We start from the raw sequence: 18,952 nt of genomic DNA on the forward strand, positions 1-18,952 counted from the left end.
AGTGTAGACATGAGGAGAAACTAGTTCAGCTTCCCTCTCTCCCTGACCCTCCACCTTTTCGTGTTTTTTCTCGCCGTCGCAAAGGCCAGCCAAATCCAAGAGCTATAGAGAATCCGGAAGCTGTACCTCCAGTGCCACCAGACTCCTCGAGGGAGGATCATACTCACTCAGGTATTTTAGCTCCCAATGATGTCCTTGAATCTATTGAAAATGATTCCTCTACTGCTAATGATCTTGATCGTCCTATTGCTCACAGGAAGGGGGTCAGATTGTGCACCACAAAACATTCCATTTCCAACTTTGTCTCCTATGAGAACATTTCACCCTCACATTTCACCCTCATTCCGTGCCTTCCTTACCTCTATTGACAGTGTCCATATCCCTAAGAATGTGGCAGAAGCTCTTTCAGTTCCTGAATGGACAAATGCCATGAGGGAAGAAGTTAATGCCCTTCACAAAAATGGCACATGGGAATTTGTTGATCTTCCCAAGGGAAAGGTTCCAGTTGGATGTAAATGGGTGTTCACAGTCAAGCATAAGGCTGATGGAACAGTGGAAAGGTATAAAGCTCGCTTAGTGGCAAAGGGATTTACTCAAGTGTATGGAGTTGATTATGCTGAAACTTTTGCCCCCATTGCCAAGATGAATTCCATTAGAGTCCTTTTCTCTCTTACAGCCAATCTGGATTGGGTTTTACACCAACTGGACATCAAGAATGCATTCTTGAATGGTGACCTTGAAGAGGAAGTGTACATGATTCAACCTCCTGGGTTTCTAGCCCAAGGCAATGAACAGAAAGTGTGCAAGTTGAAGAAGTCCTTATACAGGCTGAAACAATCACCAAGAGCTTGGTTCAGTAGATTCCATGTGGCAGTTCAGCAGAAAGGATACAGGCAATGTCAGTCAGATCACACACTGTTCGTGAAAAAATGAGAAGGTAAAATTGCTGCTCTAATTGTTTATGTGGATGACATAATTGTTACTGGTGATTGGGAAGATGAAATTCAGAAATTGAAATTTTTCCTTGCAACTCAATTTGAAGTGAAGGATCTAGGACCTACCAGATACTTCCTTGGAATTGAAGTTGCCCGATCAAAGAAGGGTATCTTCATTTCTCAAAGGAAATACGTCTTAGATTTACTTTAGGACACTAGAAAGATGGGGGTGAAGCCAATTGACTCTCCCATCGACCCCAACCATAAATTAGGTGACAACTATGGTGAATCACTCAAGGATGTGAAACAGTTTCAGAGACTTGTAGGGAGATTGTTATACCTTTCTATGACTCGCCTAGACATTGCATATGCTGTTGGTGTCCTCAATCAATTCATGCATGCTCCTAGGTCTTCTCATCTTGAAGCAGCTGAGAGAATCCTCCGATATTTGAAGAAGTATCTGGGTACTGGTTTGTTGTTTCAAAAGCATGGACATTTGAAAGTTGAAGTTTATACAGATGCAGATTGGGTTGGATCCCAAAGTGACAGAAAGTCTACTAGTGGCTACTGCACCTTCATAGGAGAGAACCTTGTTACATGGAGAAGTAAAAAGCAAAATGTGGTAGCTAGATCCAGTGCTGAAGCTGAATATCGTGCTATGGCCCACGGGGTTGCTGAAGGCATGTGGATAAAGAATTTGTTGGGGGAGTTGGGTTTTCCAGTGACCAAACCTATAACTCTATTTTGTGATAACAAAGCAGCTATGAGCATTGCTGCCAATCCGATGCTACATGATAGAACAAAACACATCGAAGTTGACAAGCATTTTATTAGAGAGAAAGTTATCACAGACAAAGTGTGTACCCCCTGTGTCATTTCTGAGAACCAGCTTGCAGACATCTTTACAAAGGGTTTAAACCTTTCCAGACATCATGATCTTTGTGACAAGTTGGGCATGATTGATATCTGTGCTCCAACTTGAGGGGGAGTGTTGTCAGTTGTTTATGTTTATGTATTCAGGTTTAGTACCATAAGGGTACTGATGTAATTTCCTCTTTGGTTACATTGTTTGGCGGTACTAATATAAATAATAATAGATCATTCTTTCGCCCCCTAAGTTCAATAGGGGCTTTCAGTCCTCTCGGCTCTCCTCTCCTCTCTCCCTCTCTTCTCTCCTCTTGTCTATCACTTGCTATTGCTCTTGCTCAACACTTCCATTAAATGGAGAAAATCTCACCATTCTAAAACTTCCTGCCAAGTTTCATATGGAATTTCTAAATTCTCTAATTTTTTTCTAGATTTCTCATTGATTTCTTGATTTCTTCAGTCATCTTTGTTATTAGGTGTGTGTGGTAAACTAATCTTTATTTAGAACTATATTCTTTGAGCCATAGAAGATCAACATATTTCTCCTATGTCAAATATGCTCAAGAAGCTTTACACAAGATCATGCTTATGAAGTTTTGAGTGGGCTGATTTATGTGGGCTGATATATGCCCTGTAGCTGGTCTAGGGTTTCTCATCAGAATCAAGAAAAACTGGAGAAAGGGGAAGAGTCTTGATTTTGTTGGACTCTTCAATTTTGACCTAGGTAGTGGCGCCCTACTTTTTTAGGGTTCCTCTAGGTTTTTTATAAGGGGTGATTCAAGTTCCATGTGGTTTGGAGGCTTCTAGAGAGGGCGGTTGCTTTTTCTCTCTCTTCTCCCATCCCACCAAAAAGGAATCTTTCGTGGAAAGAAAGTCCAGGACACCAAAGGAGTATCGTTGGTTCCAGAAGGTATTATGTTTGTTCTTGCTGCATTTTTTAGTTGTTTTTTGTACCTCTTTTGAGACACATGGAGGGACACAGAGTTGAATATAAGCCCGGGAATGAAATGGGACCCGTGGGAGGAGGTGTTGGAGACCCCTTCGGAGCTGGGACCATTACTACAGTTAGGTTGGATGGTACAAACTACTTGGAATGGTCCCAATCTACAAAGATGGCCATTAGGGCTCGTGGAAATTTGGGGTATATTACTGGTGAAGAGGTGAAACCTGAAACTGGCAACTCCCAGTGGGTGCAAGAAAATTATATGGTAATGACATGGTTGTGTAACTCTATGTTGCCACATATAAGTAAAAATTTTTTATGGGCAAACACTGCTAAGGAGATAAGGGATGGGGTTGCAAAAACCTATTCACAAAGGGAGAATGTTGCTAGGTCTTATCAACTTTGAAATCAAATTATTGCCACAAGGCAGGGAGATAGATCTGTTGTAGCCTATTTTTTAGTCCTTAAGACCCTGTGGCAGGAGATCGACCATCTAGAGACCTTTGCTTAGGAAACCACCAATGATGCAGCTACCTATCAAAGACATTTAGAGAAGTATAGGGTGTTTGAATTCCTTGCTAGCCTTAACCCTGAGTATGACATTGCACGACAGCATCTTCTTTCTAGGGACCGTGTCACTCTCTCCCAAGCATATGCCTTTGTGTCAGGAGAGGAGTGCAAGAGGGATGTAATGATGAAAAATCTCAGTTCTGATCAGTCTGCTATGGTAAGTGTTGTGAAATCTAAACAGAATGGCAATGAAAACAAAAAGGAAGACAAAAGGGACTTGGTCTGTGACTATTGTAAGAAGCCTAAGCATACAAGAGACACTTGTTGGAAGCTTCACCCACATCTTGTGCCGACCAGATTGAAGAATAAGAAAGGAAAAGCTCACATGGCAGTTACCGGTGATACTCCGGCCCCCCTACTACAGCTGCTTTGGAGTCCATTGCAGCTACTGCAATAAGGGCCGAGCTTGAGAGGTTTGGGTTACTTTTGAATCAGAGGGATACAGCTAGTTCCAGTTTAGCCGTAAGCGGACAACAAGGTATAGGTAGCATAAGTGGAGCTCACTCTACCTCCTTTGCCCACACAGGTAGTTCACATGTCACTGCAAACTATGTTTTTGCTTCAAGTAAGGAGAGATCTCCCCTTGGATAATAGACTTTGGAGCCTCAGAGCATATGACGACTATCACTATTTTCTCCTGTTTGTGGATGATTTCTCTCGATATTCCTGAATTTACCTGATGAAACCACGCGATGAAGTACCATCCTTGGTGAGGCAATTCCACCAGATGGTACTAACACAGTTTGGGACAAGAATAAAGATGTTCAGATCTGACAATGCTAGGGATTATTTTGAGAGACATCTTGCCTCATATTTGGAGTATGGTGTTATCCATGAGCAGTTGCTCCTATAGTCCACAGCAGAATGGTGTTGCAGAGAGGAAGAACAGACACATCGTTGAGACAGCAAGAAGCATGATGATCACAGCCACAGTTCCGGTTCGTTTTTGGGGTGATGCAATTCTCACGGCAGTATATCTGATTAACAGAGTGCCCTCTCATGTACTCGGATTCAGGACCCCACTCAGCCTTCTTTTTCCTCAAGGGGAGATGCTTCATATTCCTCTAAGGGTGTTTGGATGTATCTACTTTGCACATATTCTTGGCCCTTACCGTCCAAAGCCTGATCCCAAGGCAAAGAAATGTGTTTTCCTTGGATATGCAGAGAATCAGAAAGGGTATTGCTGCTATGATCCAGTCTCTGGGAACCGGTATGTTACTATGGATGTTACATTTTTTGAATCTACGTACTTCTTCTCAAAGGATCCTTCTCAGGGGGAGTGTTTTGGGGAAGTAAGTCAGCAGTCTATCCCTCTCCTAGTTCCAATTCCTGTGTCTACCCCTATGTTTGACCACCACCCGATGTCACCCACCTTGCCACCTCCTTTGCGTTCCATTTCACAGCATTACTCACGGCAGAGACTTCATAAGGCGGTTGATTTCACTACAACAGAACTCACACCACCACTTCCTGTTGATCCCTTGGAGACTCCAGATTCAGCTGATACGGATTCAGGTATTCCTCTTGATCCCACTATTTCAGTTCCCCCCACTATTTCAGTTCCCGTTGATCCTACTGACACTGTTACAGATAACATTGATCTCCCTATTGCTCTTAGAAAAGGGAAGAGAAAGTGCACTGCTCATTGTATCTCACAGTACTTATCCTATAGTGGACTTTCTCCTTCCTACCGTGCTTTTCTCTCTTCTCTTGATTCAGTGTCTATACCCAAGGGTGTTAGTGAGGCTCTCTCCAAACCCGAGTAGAAGATAACTATGCAAGAAGAGATGGAGGCTTTGATTAAGAATCAGACATGGGAGATTGTGGACCTACAAGAAGGCAAGGAGACAGTTGGATGCAGATGGGTTTACACAGTAAAATATAAGGCAAATGGAAGTATAGAGAGGTACAAGGCAAGACTTGTTGCAAAAGGGTACACACAGACCTATGGCATTGATTATCTAGAGACATTTGCGCCAATTGCAAAGATGACCTCTATTCAGATACTCCTTTCTCTTGCTGCCTCATACTCTTGGCCCTTGTTTCAACTGGATGTAAAGAATGCTTTCCTGAATGGGGATCTGCAAGAAGAGGTGTATATGGATCTTCCAACTGGTTTTTATGATAATGCTGAAAAGGGAAAGGTGTGCAAGCTAAAAAAGTCACTATATGGCTTGAAACAATCTCCCAGAGCATGGTTCGACAGATTCAGAAAGGCCTTGATTGTTTTTTGCTACACTCAAACTCAATCTGATCACACCTTGTTTGTGAAGCGCAGGGGATCTTTGGTATCAATCCTAATTGTTTATGTGGATGACATTGTTGTCACTGGGAATGATCTGAGTGAGATTGATAGTCTGAAGAGGAACCTGCATAAGGAACTTGAGATTAAGGATCTTGGAGAACTAAGATACTTCTTAGGCATTGAAATTGCAAGATCGAAACATGGAATTTTTATCTCTCAAAGGAAGTATGTCTTGGACCTTCTCCAAGAGACAGGGAAGCTTTGAACAAAGGCAGCTAGCACCCCCATTGATCAGAACCATAGAATCAGTGCATCAGAAGGTGAACCAGTGAAGGACCTTGGGAGATACCAAAGACTTGTGGGTCGGCTACTATACTTGTGTATGACAAGACCAGACATCTCCTATGTAGTAAGTGTAGTGAGTCAAAACATGCATGCTCCACGAGATCAGCATTGGAAGGCAGTTGACAGGATCCTTGCATATTTGAAGGGACATCCAAGCAGAGGCATATTGTTTACTGATCATGGACAACTGAAGCTAGAGACCTATATAGATGCGGATTGGGCAGGATGCCTTGATGACAGAATATCAACTTTAGGAGTGTGCACCCTAGTTGGGGGTAACCTAGTCTCATGGAAGAGTAAAAAACAAACAATTGTGGCAAGATCAAGTGCAGAAGTGGAATATAGGGCCATGGCACATTGAGTTTTAGAACTTCTCTGGATCCGTTCTCTATTAGAAGAAATCGGTGTACAGGCAGAAGAACCTATGATGCTATACTACGATAACCAGGCAGCAATCAATATTGCCCATAATCCAGTCCAGCATGACCGAACTAAGCACATTGAAGTAGATAGACATTTTATCAGAGAAATGGTAACTTCTGGAGAAGTTTGTCTTCCATACATTTCTTCTGATCTGCAGCTTGCTGATGTTCTCACAAAAGGCGTTGCGAAGAATAAGCTGGAACATGATCTATGCAAGTTGGGAATGTGTGATATCTATTCCCAACTTGAGGGGGAGTGTTTGAGTGGGCTGATTTATGTTGGGCCGATTTATGTTTAGTTTGTTTTCCTTTAAATTAAGAAGTTGTTGGGCCTTGGGCCCATTAGTCTTTTATTTTTAAAAGAATTGTAAGTACTTAGTTGAGTTGCCGCCCTACTAGGGGCATCTTTGTAATATCTCATATTTAAGTTAATTATAAATAGAATGAGGGGCTAGCGGCTAGTGTTATGCATCACTATCCTAGTCGACCTTCTTCTCCTTTTCTTCCCTTTCCTTTGTCTATTGCTGAAACCCCCAACTTTCTCCTCTTCCTTTCACAAGAAGCTTGGCCAAAATCAGCACATAAGGCTTTCTACTTGAGGCTTTAGCTATACTCAAGTGTCATCAACTGTCCTAAATCATAATGATGATGATACCTTTGAGATCATTCCAAGGAGTCTTAGAGGCATATTTTACAGATTTAAATACATAAAATTCTGCAAATGTATCATAGGCATGGTAGATGCATCAATATTTTGGAAATCTATACCAAAACCAAATAGATCTCATGACAACAGCATGTCAAAGATCAATGAAAAGTTAGAACAAATGATAGTATGAAAGAAATAATAAACAAAAACAATGAAGTAAAAAAAGAAAAAAGCAAAGAAAGAATGGAAAAAAAAGAAAAAGAAAGAAGTCCTCTACCTAATTTAGACAGAAATGGTTAACAAGAATAATGTATACAAAGAAAAGAAAAACCAGGCAAGAAAAGGTCCTTTACCTAATCTAGACAAGAAAGATTAACAAGAATAATGTATATGTCAAGTTTTTGTGATGAAAATTGCAACCTATCTGATAGTCGTTCATGATCTAAGGTGGCATCATCTACATTTGGAATTGCCCCATTAACTCGAGGAGTGTGCTGCAAATAAAGCCAAGGATTATAATGAGTCCAAAGCATGGATTGTAGAAAAAACAAAACAAATAAAAGAAATTAATCTCCTAAAATATCCAGCAGTTATATATATATATATATAGTAAATAATCAAAATTCAAATGTAACAGAGAAATTGTAAGACTGTTAGTGTAGCCTGACTTCCTAACATTAATCAAGATACTTGTCAAAGGGTGGAAAACTAAGACTGAACAAAAGTGCATTGTCCTCACTTCCTACCTATTTATTGTCTCTCTTCCCCAACCCATCCAGTGTAACCAAGATTTTGGAAAAGAAATGAATGAGAGACTTTTTGTGGTGGAGGTGGAAAGAGGAGTTCAAGTTTCATTTAGTCAAGCAGAGCAAAGTTTACAGGCCAAGAAAGAAAGAGGGTTTAGGGATAGGAAAAATCAGAAAATTTTATGTGGCGTCCTTAGATAAGCGATACTGGAGATGGAATGAACAGCCCATAATGCAGCAGAAAATAATAATAATGGTGAAGTATGGGACAAGAAGCTCAAACTGAGAGCCGGGGCAATCCAATTTACCATATGGATGTTTAGTGTGGAGGGGAATACAGAAATCAGCAAGGGGTTTCAAGCAAGGAATTAATCACTACTAGCATGGAAAAATTTAATCAGGTATTCAGGTTGTCTTTGAACATAAGAAATTGTCTCTGCTATAATATCACAGCTTCATGTGGTCTAACCTCCAGCTCAACCCAATTTGCTCCAAGCTAGATAGATTTATTTTTTCCTTGGAATGGGAGGAGCACCGGGGTGGGTTGGTGGGTTGGTTTCAAGAGATTTACCTAGAGTGGCCACTAACCATTGGCCAATCACCATATTTAAGGAGGAGATTAATCGTTTGGAACCTGCTCCTTTTGTACTTGAAAATATGTGGCTATGTCATCATCTTGGATACATTCAGAAAGTATAAAAGTGGTGGGAAAGAAGTAGGCCTAGAGTTAAATGGAAGGAATGAAGTTTCATAGGTAGGAATACAAAATTCTTCCATGCCTTAGCTAATAGAAGAAGAAGCAAGAACTTTGTGTCTAGATTGGAGATTGAGGATAGGGTTATCACTGATACAAGAGAGATTGCAGGGGCTTTTGTGGACCATTTCAAATCTATTTTTAGAAGGCCCCAAGTAGATAGAGTGTGGATTGAAGGGTTGGACTCACCTTGCTTATTTGATGATACAAAGGCTTCGTTAGAAAGACTTTAGAGTTGGAAGAAATCAAGGAAGTAATTTTCTACATGGCCAGATGGTTTTACCATGGCTTTCTACCAGAGCTGTTGGGATATTCTAAAAGGAGAGCTAGTGGAGGTGTTCAATGAATTTTTTGAGAGGGGGTAACAAATCCGAGTTTGAATTCCACCTTTATTTCCTTGGTTTTGAGGAAGAATGAAGTTGTACACCCAAAGGATTTTAGGCCTGTCTGTTTGGTACTTTGGTGAATAGTCTTTACAATATAATAGCTAAGATGTTGTCTATGAGGATTAAAAAAGTCCTCCCTTCAATCATATCGTCTAATCAAGGGGCTTTTGTGCAAGAAAAACAAATTATTGATCAAAGCTTGATTGCAAATGAATGTCTGGAATATTTGAAAAGACCCAGAAGAAAAGAGTCAATATGCAAACTGGATTTGGAGAAAGCCTATGATTTGGTGGATTGGTCATTTATGTTGGAGGTAATGGCTCATTGTGGGTTTGGGGAGAGGTGGTATAATTGGGTGTGGGGTTGTGTCCACACCCTGCTCCTTCTTGTTTACTCTAATTCTGATGTTCTGAGTAGACTAATCCTAAAGGCAGATTCGAGATAGTTAGTACAAGGGTGGAGAGTGGGAGGGATATAGTGTCGATTACCCATTTGCAATTTGCAAATGACACCATACTACTCTATGAAAGCAATGATTTGAATCATATTAGAAACTTGAAATTGGTAGTGCAACTCTTGGGGCGAATAGTTGTTTATGGAGTTAATTAAATTTTCTTTTGTTCAAAATATGATGTTGACAATTCTACAATTTCCATTTCTCCCAATTCCAGACTTATAATATATTTTACAATCAAGCATGGTTAATAATTTATTATTGATATTGTAGTGAATTTTTACATATTTTGCTTATGGTGAGCAATTCCCATAAACCCTAGACTGATTTTATGCCCCTGTTGGGTAATATTAGGTTATCTCTTTCTCTTTTCTCTGTTTACTCCAAAATTCTACCGGTAGATATTACATTCATTAATAGCCTGACAAGTTTATCAAAGGAGCTCATTCAACAATGCCAAAGGACTGAAACTGATCCATGTATGTTTTCCTTTAGTTTACACTATAACCCAAACTTTTCTTGTTTCAACTATTTCTTCCCTTTTGTGCCAATCCATCTTTTATTGCTCTCATATTTGGAGTTTTGGAACAATTATCCCTTCCAAAATACCTTCAAAATTAGATTGAATCATTGAATATTTCCAAACCTAGATTTATTTTCCTCTATTCATAACCTTTCACAATTTTGAAACAAACCTGCAATTCTTGTAGTTGAGCCCCGAGACCCTTCCTAACCCAACTTATTTCTACCTTCAATAAAACCATCCCTAAACCCAATTCTAGTTAATTAGTAACTTCCTAGACTCACTCTTGGGTCATAACAGTCCAACATCATTTGGTATGAAAGTATGAAACCAGTTGGTCCTACATCAGCCAGTGTGGCCCTCTCTCATTTTTCCATTGGTAAAAATTATGATACCACAGAAATAAGCAGACCTGAGGGGGATAAACCGAAAAGAAACTTGTTTTACCAATGGTTCATTTCTATAGAATACTTGGAAAATATTCAACATCATTAGTCAAATATTAGCACATAAGACAGGATATGCATGAAGCTTGGACTTTGCTAGATATTGAAGAGTAACATATCCAAATATGTTTAATAACATAGGAAAGGCAACCCTGACACATGAAACAGGATACCACTCATTTTCCAAAATTGAAAACAAAATTAATTTTATGAGTACAACCAACATGAAGGTAATATGTGTTAGCATTCAGTATATCATAACTAAGTTAAGTATCTAAGTTTACTCCTAATAGTATTTAATCATTCCAAAATAAATGAAATTCCTGATAATTTTGCCAAGAAAAGCACAATGGTGATGGTACAAAAAATAATAACAGACCTATTGGTACTTAAGAAAAATTAGAAATTCACTGATGCATATAAACTATTATGCTATAGGGATGTCAGAAATTTTGCTAAAGAGGCATCTAGAAATATCAAGAAAATCGCAAACCTATGCAGAGTTGCTTAATGCCATTGTATGTGAAACATGACATAATGCATTTAATATTTCAGAGTGAGGGTTTTACTGGGATAGAGTCCAGATGAGACAGCCGCTTCCCAAGCCTGCCATCCTCTTTTAAGGTTTCTTCTGCTAAGATCGTGGCAATAGTTCTATCATCCTCTGTATCTTGCAGGCTGCTATTAAAACTGGAGCTAGAACTTCCGCATGCATTGGCATAGCTTTCAGTCATACTAGCTTAATTAGAAAATCTAGCCAAAATCACCTAGAACAAAGAAATCAAAAGAGCCGAAGAGCTAAGTTAGCAAGTATAGATAACATCCGATGCCAAATATAAGTAAACAACATAATTTAGGAATAAACCAAACAACAAACCTATGTACTTAACTCTAATTGCTCATAGTTTAACACCTTCCAATTCACAACAATAAGTACCTAACAATATGAATGATAGATATCCCTAAATTAGGGGAAAAAAAAAAAAAAAAAAAAAACTCTTGCAAAATTAATAACTCCAACTTCCTAATTCGCTAATAAGAATTCACTCAATTTTCCAACCTAATCTGAGTTGTGTAATGTACATAACCCATCAATAATTCCAGTACGGATTCACAATTACAGTATTAAATTCTGAAAACATAATCTCAATCCACTTCTTTGATCCAAGGCCACTCAGCTGCCAAATATCATCAAAAGTTATACAACAGTACGTAAATTTCTAATAACCCGATTCACACGTGTGAACAGAAACAAACATCTAATTGAGGGAAAAAAACCCAATCAAATTTGCAGAAAGAAGCAAGGAGCGTAAACATACGATGAAAAAGATGCAAAATCAAAAGAAAAGGCATGAGAGAGAGAGAGAGAGAGAGAGAGCTTACGATTACGATGAGCAGGAAACAAGAACGGATTCAGAACTGCGATATCTGTGATGAAAACAATAAAAAGATGGAAAGGAAACAAAAGAAGTTATAGTTCCTTGCAGATGGTAGTTTGGGAATGCTTGGACGTCATTGTCTGCAACAAGAAACGAAGAACTCTTTCAGAAGACTCTTCAAACCGCCGTATGAGGTTCAGTGTTAAGACAATATTAAGATATTCACATGCTCATAAACTTAAGCAGGGTGCTAACTACGCCCAGCTGGTGGTCGTCGTGACGGCACGTTGTTGACTTATCAACGCTTCTTACCGAATAAGTGGATCCAACGAGAGCGCTCTCATTGGATGTCACCTACGTGTTTACCATCCCTTGGTTGAATATGGAAAAAAGTCCATAAATATTTATTATCTGGATTTATGGAGCCAATCAGTGATTAACACGACACATTGCTCATGACAAGTTAGACGAGAGTGTTGGCTATAGAATTATGACTCACCCCAATCCCCAGATAATAATATCTCATCCGTATCTGTGTCCTGCACGGCGGACCCCACTTTGATCTATCTGTAAATCAGGACCGTTCATCATAATAAAGAAACCATCTTTGCAAGCCACGTATCCCTTACCCAGTAGACTGTGCTCGTTATCTGTTTGGCAGATACGGGACATATCGTTGAACATATCGTTGAAGGTTGAAAGATGTAGACAAGTATGGCAGTATGGTATCAGTTCGGATCTCCTACCCACACCTACCCATACCCATGCGTCAATACAGCTGCACATTCAGAACATCTCTCCTATTTGATGTTATCGTTCATCGGAGTTAGTATCCGTAATGTGGGTAGGTGTGGGTAGGAGATCGAATTGGTATGATATCCAACAACTATTAATAAGAGGGTGCCAACAATGTCCCAATTATCATCTCCACAACCTCTTTCATTAATATATCTAACTATTTTTTCAGCTCGCCAAAGGCGATATGACATTTTGCAATCGATTCGAAATCCTTGTTTTCTTTATAATCTTAAAGAAAGGCAAACATTGATCTACCGATTTAAACATGAAGCAACTCAGAGCGGCTATCCTACCGTTTAGTATCTAAACCTCCTTTAGTTTATGAGGTGGTTTTATGTCTAAGATGGCTCCTATTTTCTCAGGTTTGACTTTGATGTCGCGTCGATTGACTATGTAACCCAGGAATTTACCCATGGTGACACCGAAGACGCATTTGTTAGGATTTAACTTCATGTTATACTTACGCAAAATTTCAAAAACACTTTGTAAATCAGTTAATAAAGATTTTGAAATTTGTGTCTTTATGACCATATCATCTACATAACATTCAACTTTATTACTGATCAATGGCTCAAAGATTCTATTTACAAGTCTTTGGAAGGTTGCCCCGGCATTCTTTATCCCAAAGGAAATCACCTTATAGCAATATAGTCCAAACTCGGTTATGAATGCGGTCTTTTCTTCATCGGCAGGGTCCATCTTGATTTGGTTGTATCCCGAGTACGCAACCAAGAAGCTTAGCAACCCGTGCCTTGAGGTCGCATCCACTAGACGGTCGATCTTAGGCAGCGAAAAATAGTCCTTCGGGCAAGCCTGATTTAGGTCGGTATAATCGATGCACATGCGCCATTTACCGTTGGTCTTTTTTACTAGGACTGGGTTGGCTACCCAGCTCAGGTAATGGACCTCCCTTATGAAATCGGCCGCAAGGAGTTATCCGACCTCGTTGACTATTCTCCAACGCTCCGGGGCGAGGTTGTGTTTCTTCTGCCTAACTGGCCTAACTAAGGGATCATTGTTTAACTTGTAAGTTATTATTTTTGAATCTATGACGGGCATTTGTGTCGTGGACCATGCAAATACATCTAAATTATTAATTAAAAAGCTTACTAGTTGAGAACAAAATGGTTCCTCGATTGAAGCACCGATCTGGAGAATTTTAGCTGGATCATCTACTGAGACTGGATATGGATCATCTCTTCCGTTGGTGTAGCTCACTCATCAATGTACTCCATAGGTCGCTCGAGTTCGATGTTAGCCGCTAGCTTGGCTTTCCCCTTGAGGGCGGCAACATAGCACTTTCAAGACTCGAGTTAGTCGCCTCGCACAACCCCTACTCCATAGTCCGTAGGGAATTTCATGGCCAAATAGTAGGTGGACACTATCGCTCATAGTGCGTGGGTAATGGGCCGACCTACTATGGCATTGTAAGGGAAGGGAGTCGCAACCACTAGGAATGTGTGCTCGAATCTGGCAATGTTGGGCCACGTGCCGACCTCTACGGGTACTGAGACTCGCCCTAGAGGCCTGATCTCTTCACCGCTGAAACCTACCAAGGGAGTGTTCGTTGGCTTGAGATCGCTTTCTTGGAGCTGGAGCCTGTCAAAGACGTCCTTGAACAAAATATCGATCGAACTGCCCGAATCCACTAGGACGCACTTCAAAGTCATTCTGTCTCATCTTTATCACCGGGGCATCGTCATGGGGGTACTGGATCCCCCATGCATCGTATTCTGTGAAGTAAAATGGGATCTTTGAGCCTAGGTCACTTTGGTAGATTCTGCTCTTCGTGCTCTAGTTTGCAAATCGAAGCTTTACTTGCTGCCGAAGTGCAGCCTGCGATAATGGACCCACCAGTAATCATGTAGATTACTCCGTAGATCGGCCTTTCTTCTAGTAACTACCTCTATGGCTGATCATTCTGCCTGCTACTGATCATTCTGCCTGATAATGGACCCACCAGGTGTCTAACTGGCCTAACTAAGGGATCATTGTTTAACTTGTAAGTTATTATTTTTGAATCTATGACGGGCATTTGTGTCGTGGACCATGCAAATACATCTAAATTATTAATTAAAAAGCTTACCAGTTGAGAACGAAATTGCTCCTCGATTGAAGCACCGATTTGGAGAGTCTTAGCTAGATCATCTACTGAGACTGGGATATGGATCATCTCTTCCATTGGTGTAGCTCACTCCTCGATGTACTCCATAGGTCGCTTGAGTTCGATGTCAGCTGCTAGCTTGGCTTTCCCCTTGAGGGCGGCAACATAGCACTTTCAAGACTCGAGTTAGTCGCCTCGCACAACCCCTACTCCATAGTCCGTAGGGAATTTCATGGCCAAGTAGTAGGTGCACACTATCGCTCATAGTGCGTGGGCAATGGGCCGACCTACTATGGCGTTGTAAGGGAAGGGAGTCGCGACCACTAGGAATGTGTGCTCGAATCTAGCAATGTTGGGCCACGTGCCGACCTCTACGAGTACTGAGACTCGCCCTAGAGGCCTGACCTCTTCACCGCTGAAACCTACCAAGGGAGTGTTCGTTGGCTTGAGATCGCTTTCTTGGAGCTGGAGCCTGTCAAAGACGTCCTTGAACAAAATATCGATCGAACTGCCCGAATCCACTAGGACGCACTTCAAAGTCATTCTGTCTCATCTTTATCACCGGGGCATTGTCATGGGGGTACTGGATCACCCATGCATCGTATTCTGTGAAGTAAAATGGTATCTTTGAGCCTAGGTCACATTGGTGGATTCTACTCTTCATGCTCTAGTTTGCAAATCGAAGCTTTACTTGCTGCCGAAGTACAGCCCGCGATAATGGACCCACCAGTAATCATGTAGATTACTCCGCAGATCGGCCTTTCTTCTAGTAACTACCTCTATGGCTGATCATTCTGCCTGCTACTGATCATTCTGCCTGATAATGGACCCACCAGGTGTCTAACTGGCCTAACTAAGGGATCATTGTTTAACTTGTAAGTTATTATTTTTGAATCTATGACGGGCATTTGTGTCGTGGACCATGCAAATACATCTAAATTATTAATTAAAAAGCTTACCAGTTGAGAACAAAATGGTTCCTCGATTGAAGCACCAATCTGGAGAGTCTTAGCTGGATCATCTACTAAGACTGGATATGGATCATCTCTTCCGTTGGTGTAGCTCACTCCTCGATGTACTCCATATGTCGCTCGAGTTCGATGTCAGCCGCTAGCTTGGCTTTCCCCTTGAGGGCGGCAACATAGCACTTTCAAGACTCGAGTTAGTCGCCTCGCACAACCCCTACTCCATAGTCCGTAGGGAATTTCATGGCCAAGTAGTAGGTGGACACTATCGCTCATAGTGCGTGGGCAATGGACCGACCTACTATGGCGTTGTAAGGGAAGGGAGTCGCGACCACTAGGAATGTGTGCTCGAATCTGGCAATGTTGGGCCACGTGCCGACCTCTACGGGTATTGAGACTCGCCCTAGAGGCCTGACCTCTTCACCGCTGAAACCTACCAAGGGAGTGTTCATTGGCTTGAGATCGCTTTCTTGGAGCTGGAGCCTGTCAAAGACGTCCTTGAACAAAATATCGGTCGAACTGCCCGAATCCACTAGGACGCACTTCAAAGTCATTCTGTCTCATCTTTATCACCGGGGCATCGCCATGGGGGTACTGGATCCCCCATGCATCGTATTTTGTGAAGTAAATGGGATCTTTGAGCCTAGGTCACCTTGGTGGATTCTGCTCTTCGTGCTCTAGTTTGCAAATCGAAGCTTTACTTGCTGCCGAAGTGCAGCCCGCGATAATGGACCCACCAGTAATCATGTAGATTACTCCGCAGATCGGCCTTTCTTCTAGTAACTACCTCTATGGCTGATCATTCTGCCTGCTAATAGACTCGGAAGCATTTCTTCTTTGCTCCCCCTATCGATCTTCTTGGTTTTTATTTTCTTTGTGTATAAAATTTTTTAGATATCCGCGATGGATGAGCTCTTCAATCTCATCACTGAGGTTTCTAAAATTTTTGGTACTATGACCATGATCTTTGTGAAAGTGACAATATACGTTCCTGTTTTTGGTGGCGGGGTCACCCTCAACTGAGGTGGCCACTTGATGTAGGAGGAGTCCTTTATTGCCATAAGGATTTCTCCTCGCTTCGAGTTGAGAGGTGTGTATCTCATCCTTTTCGACCGGCGGAGTTCGGGAACGCCGACCTGACTTATGTGAGGGAGATCGGTTCCAGAACTTGTTTCCTCCCTTGGTCGAGGGCTTGCTTTTTCTTCGTTTACTGCCACCATTATTTGAGTTGTCACCTTCTCTCTTTCTCTTCTCCGCTGGATTTTCGCTCTTCTAGTTCATCTCCTATTCTCTCCCGATGAACTAGTTGGCGAGCTTGAGGAATTCAGTGATGCCCGTGAGCTTGTTGGCCACTACGTGCCACTTGAATTCTTTGTGAGTAATTCCTCTCTTTGCTGCTGTGAGTCTTACAGCGGGATCCAGGTCAGGGATCTGTAAACATGTGTCATTGAAGCATTTTATGTAACTTCGGATCGACTCCCCTTCTCTTTGAACTATGCTGAGGAGGCTCTCTGGAGACCTCGAGCACTTCTTGCTAGTGATGAAGTGCGAGGTGAACATCTGCATGAACTGCGCCCAGCTTTTGATCATCCTTGGTGTGAGGTTCCTGTACCTAGTGCGAGCTACCCCTTTGAATGTTGTGGAGAAGGCTACACACATGCAGGACTCATCCGCTTTGGCTAAGTGCATCTGGTATTGGAAGGAGTCCACATGGTCGTTTGGATTGAAGGATCCATCATATTTGTCCAGCGGAGGCATTTTGAAGTCCTTTGGCATTGAGGTCGCCAGGAGCTTAGAAGACAGAGGGGAAGACCCAGATAGGAGAGGGATGGTCTTTGTTACTGCCAAACTCGCCTCCTCTTTGCCCTTCACTTGTTCTTGTCGGCTGGGCTCAGCGGGCTGACTATGTGTTGTATCTCGCTGTGCCTTGTGACGCTTTTGTTGTCGCTTCTTGAATGGTTCTGCATTAGTATTGCTGACTTTTGTATGATCGGGGACCATTCTGGCACAAAGTGGCTCCGGGTGTTGGGGCTGATTTCCGTGAACAGATGGGCCTTGCTTCAAGTCCGCGGCTAGGGGTGCGAATTGATTTCCTAGGAGTGAGTCCTCTTGATGGGAAGGCCGAGGTAACGCGGCCTTGGCGGGCTGAGTGTCTCCCGATCTGTTCAAGTTTCCCTAAGAAGTGGGAGGGGTGACTTGTCTGTCTCTCCTGTTGCGGGACAAGACCTGACTCCCTAGAGGAAGAGGGACTTGGGATGTCTCGCCTCTGCGGGGAGAGCGATTATGCTAACGGCGGCGAGGTTGCTTTTGCTACACTGCCAGGTGTCTGGGTGGAACTGGCTGCTGATTCTGCTGCAGCGGAGGGAATTGTTGCTGGTACTGTTGCTGGTACTATTGCTGGTAGTGCTGAAACTGTTGGACTTGCAGCATTTGGACTTGAATAGCCTACACATAGTGTGCCAAGTCGTCAAGTTGATACTGTCCGACTCTAGGGGGAACCACAGATGGTTCAGCAAATGTCACGCCCACTACAGGAGGGAGTGGGGCGTTCACTGGCGTGGTTGCTTGGGGCACGATCAGGGTTTGCAGTGAGCGGGATGGTGAACTGATCGATGCAAACAGAAGAATACTGAGGTTGCCCCCTGGAGACATTCATCTCGTTGTTTTGTTCGGCGTTGCTGGAGGATGCCATGGATCTGAGTTTGTGATTGTTGGTGGAAAGAGGCTTTTTGTAGGTGATTTGTTGGTGGAAAGAGGATCCCGTAGACGACGCCAAATGATGATGTGCAATCTAACTGCTCCCTGCTGGAGGTGATTTGGCTTCCAGTAAACAGTGAACTAGATCGATCTGCAAAGGAAGAATCAGAGAACCCGGGGTTGTTTACTCGGCGAGGTCGCTCCGATGCTTAAGTCAGTATACTTGGTTGCGAGCTGAAAAGCTTTAGAATGTAGAGAGCTAGAGAGCAATGAAATTACGCGTACCTTGAACCACCGGGGGTGGAGCCTTTATATTGTTGAGTCCTCACGGGTTTTGCGAATTGGTTCTGGGATCATCGTCACGATAGGATCCGTTTCCACGTTAGTTGGAAGATAGCATTGCCAATCGATAAGGTTCATCAGTTCTGCCCAAAACGATCGGGGTGATAATGCTAACTGTTATGCGGTGTGATCCCGTGAGGACCGGATCCATTCGAGGGGTTCTCGGGATCACCACGTAGTGGTATGTCAGTATCCCTGAGCTAATATCTTTAAGTCCCGAACTGGGTTGATTGCCGAAGTGCCTTGGCATCGAGGTGTTCTTGTTGTGATCTGGTACTGAGGCAATCTCATCCCGAGGTCGCTTTAGCCCGGGGTGGTTGAGTACCCGATCTCGATCTATTGCGGACTGGTCATGTTAGGCTGAATTGTCATCTCTTGGTCA

At 42.2% G+C, this 18,952-nt stretch overlaps 1 protein-coding gene across 4 annotated transcripts in view; it reads right to left on the minus strand.

Annotated features, from left to right (window-relative positions):
- LOC148846401 (Cysteine proteinases superfamily protein) overlaps positions 1 to 12,036 on the minus strand; it is a 91,080-nt gene extending 79,044 nt beyond the window's left edge. For 2 of the 4 annotated variants that reach the window (XR_016102192.1, XM_088954736.1), the window contains exons 1-3: positions 11,669 to 11,890; positions 10,855 to 11,052; positions 7,397 to 7,470 (exon numbers count right to left, since the gene is read on the minus strand). Coding sequence is in view for 2 of the 4 variants with exons in the window: in XM_088954736.1 (XP_088810862.1) it covers positions 7,397 to 7,470; positions 10,855 to 11,019 (239 nt within the window). In the remaining 2 variants the exon portion in view is untranslated. Of the gene's footprint in view, positions 1 to 7,396; positions 7,471 to 10,854; positions 11,053 to 11,668 lie in introns of all 4 variants that reach the window. The other 2 variants (XR_016102191.1, XM_088954737.1) reach the window with 2 other exon arrangements.
- Positions 12,037 to 18,952: the final 6,916 nt, after the last annotated feature.

The sequence above is a fragment of the Nelumbo lutea genome, chromosome 7 (assembly GCF_056320005.1).
Source record: "Nelumbo lutea isolate HS-2025 chromosome 7, American lotus-T2T, whole genome shotgun sequence".
In the NCBI taxonomy this organism is placed as follows: domain Eukaryota; kingdom Viridiplantae; phylum Streptophyta; class Magnoliopsida; order Proteales; family Nelumbonaceae; genus Nelumbo; species Nelumbo lutea.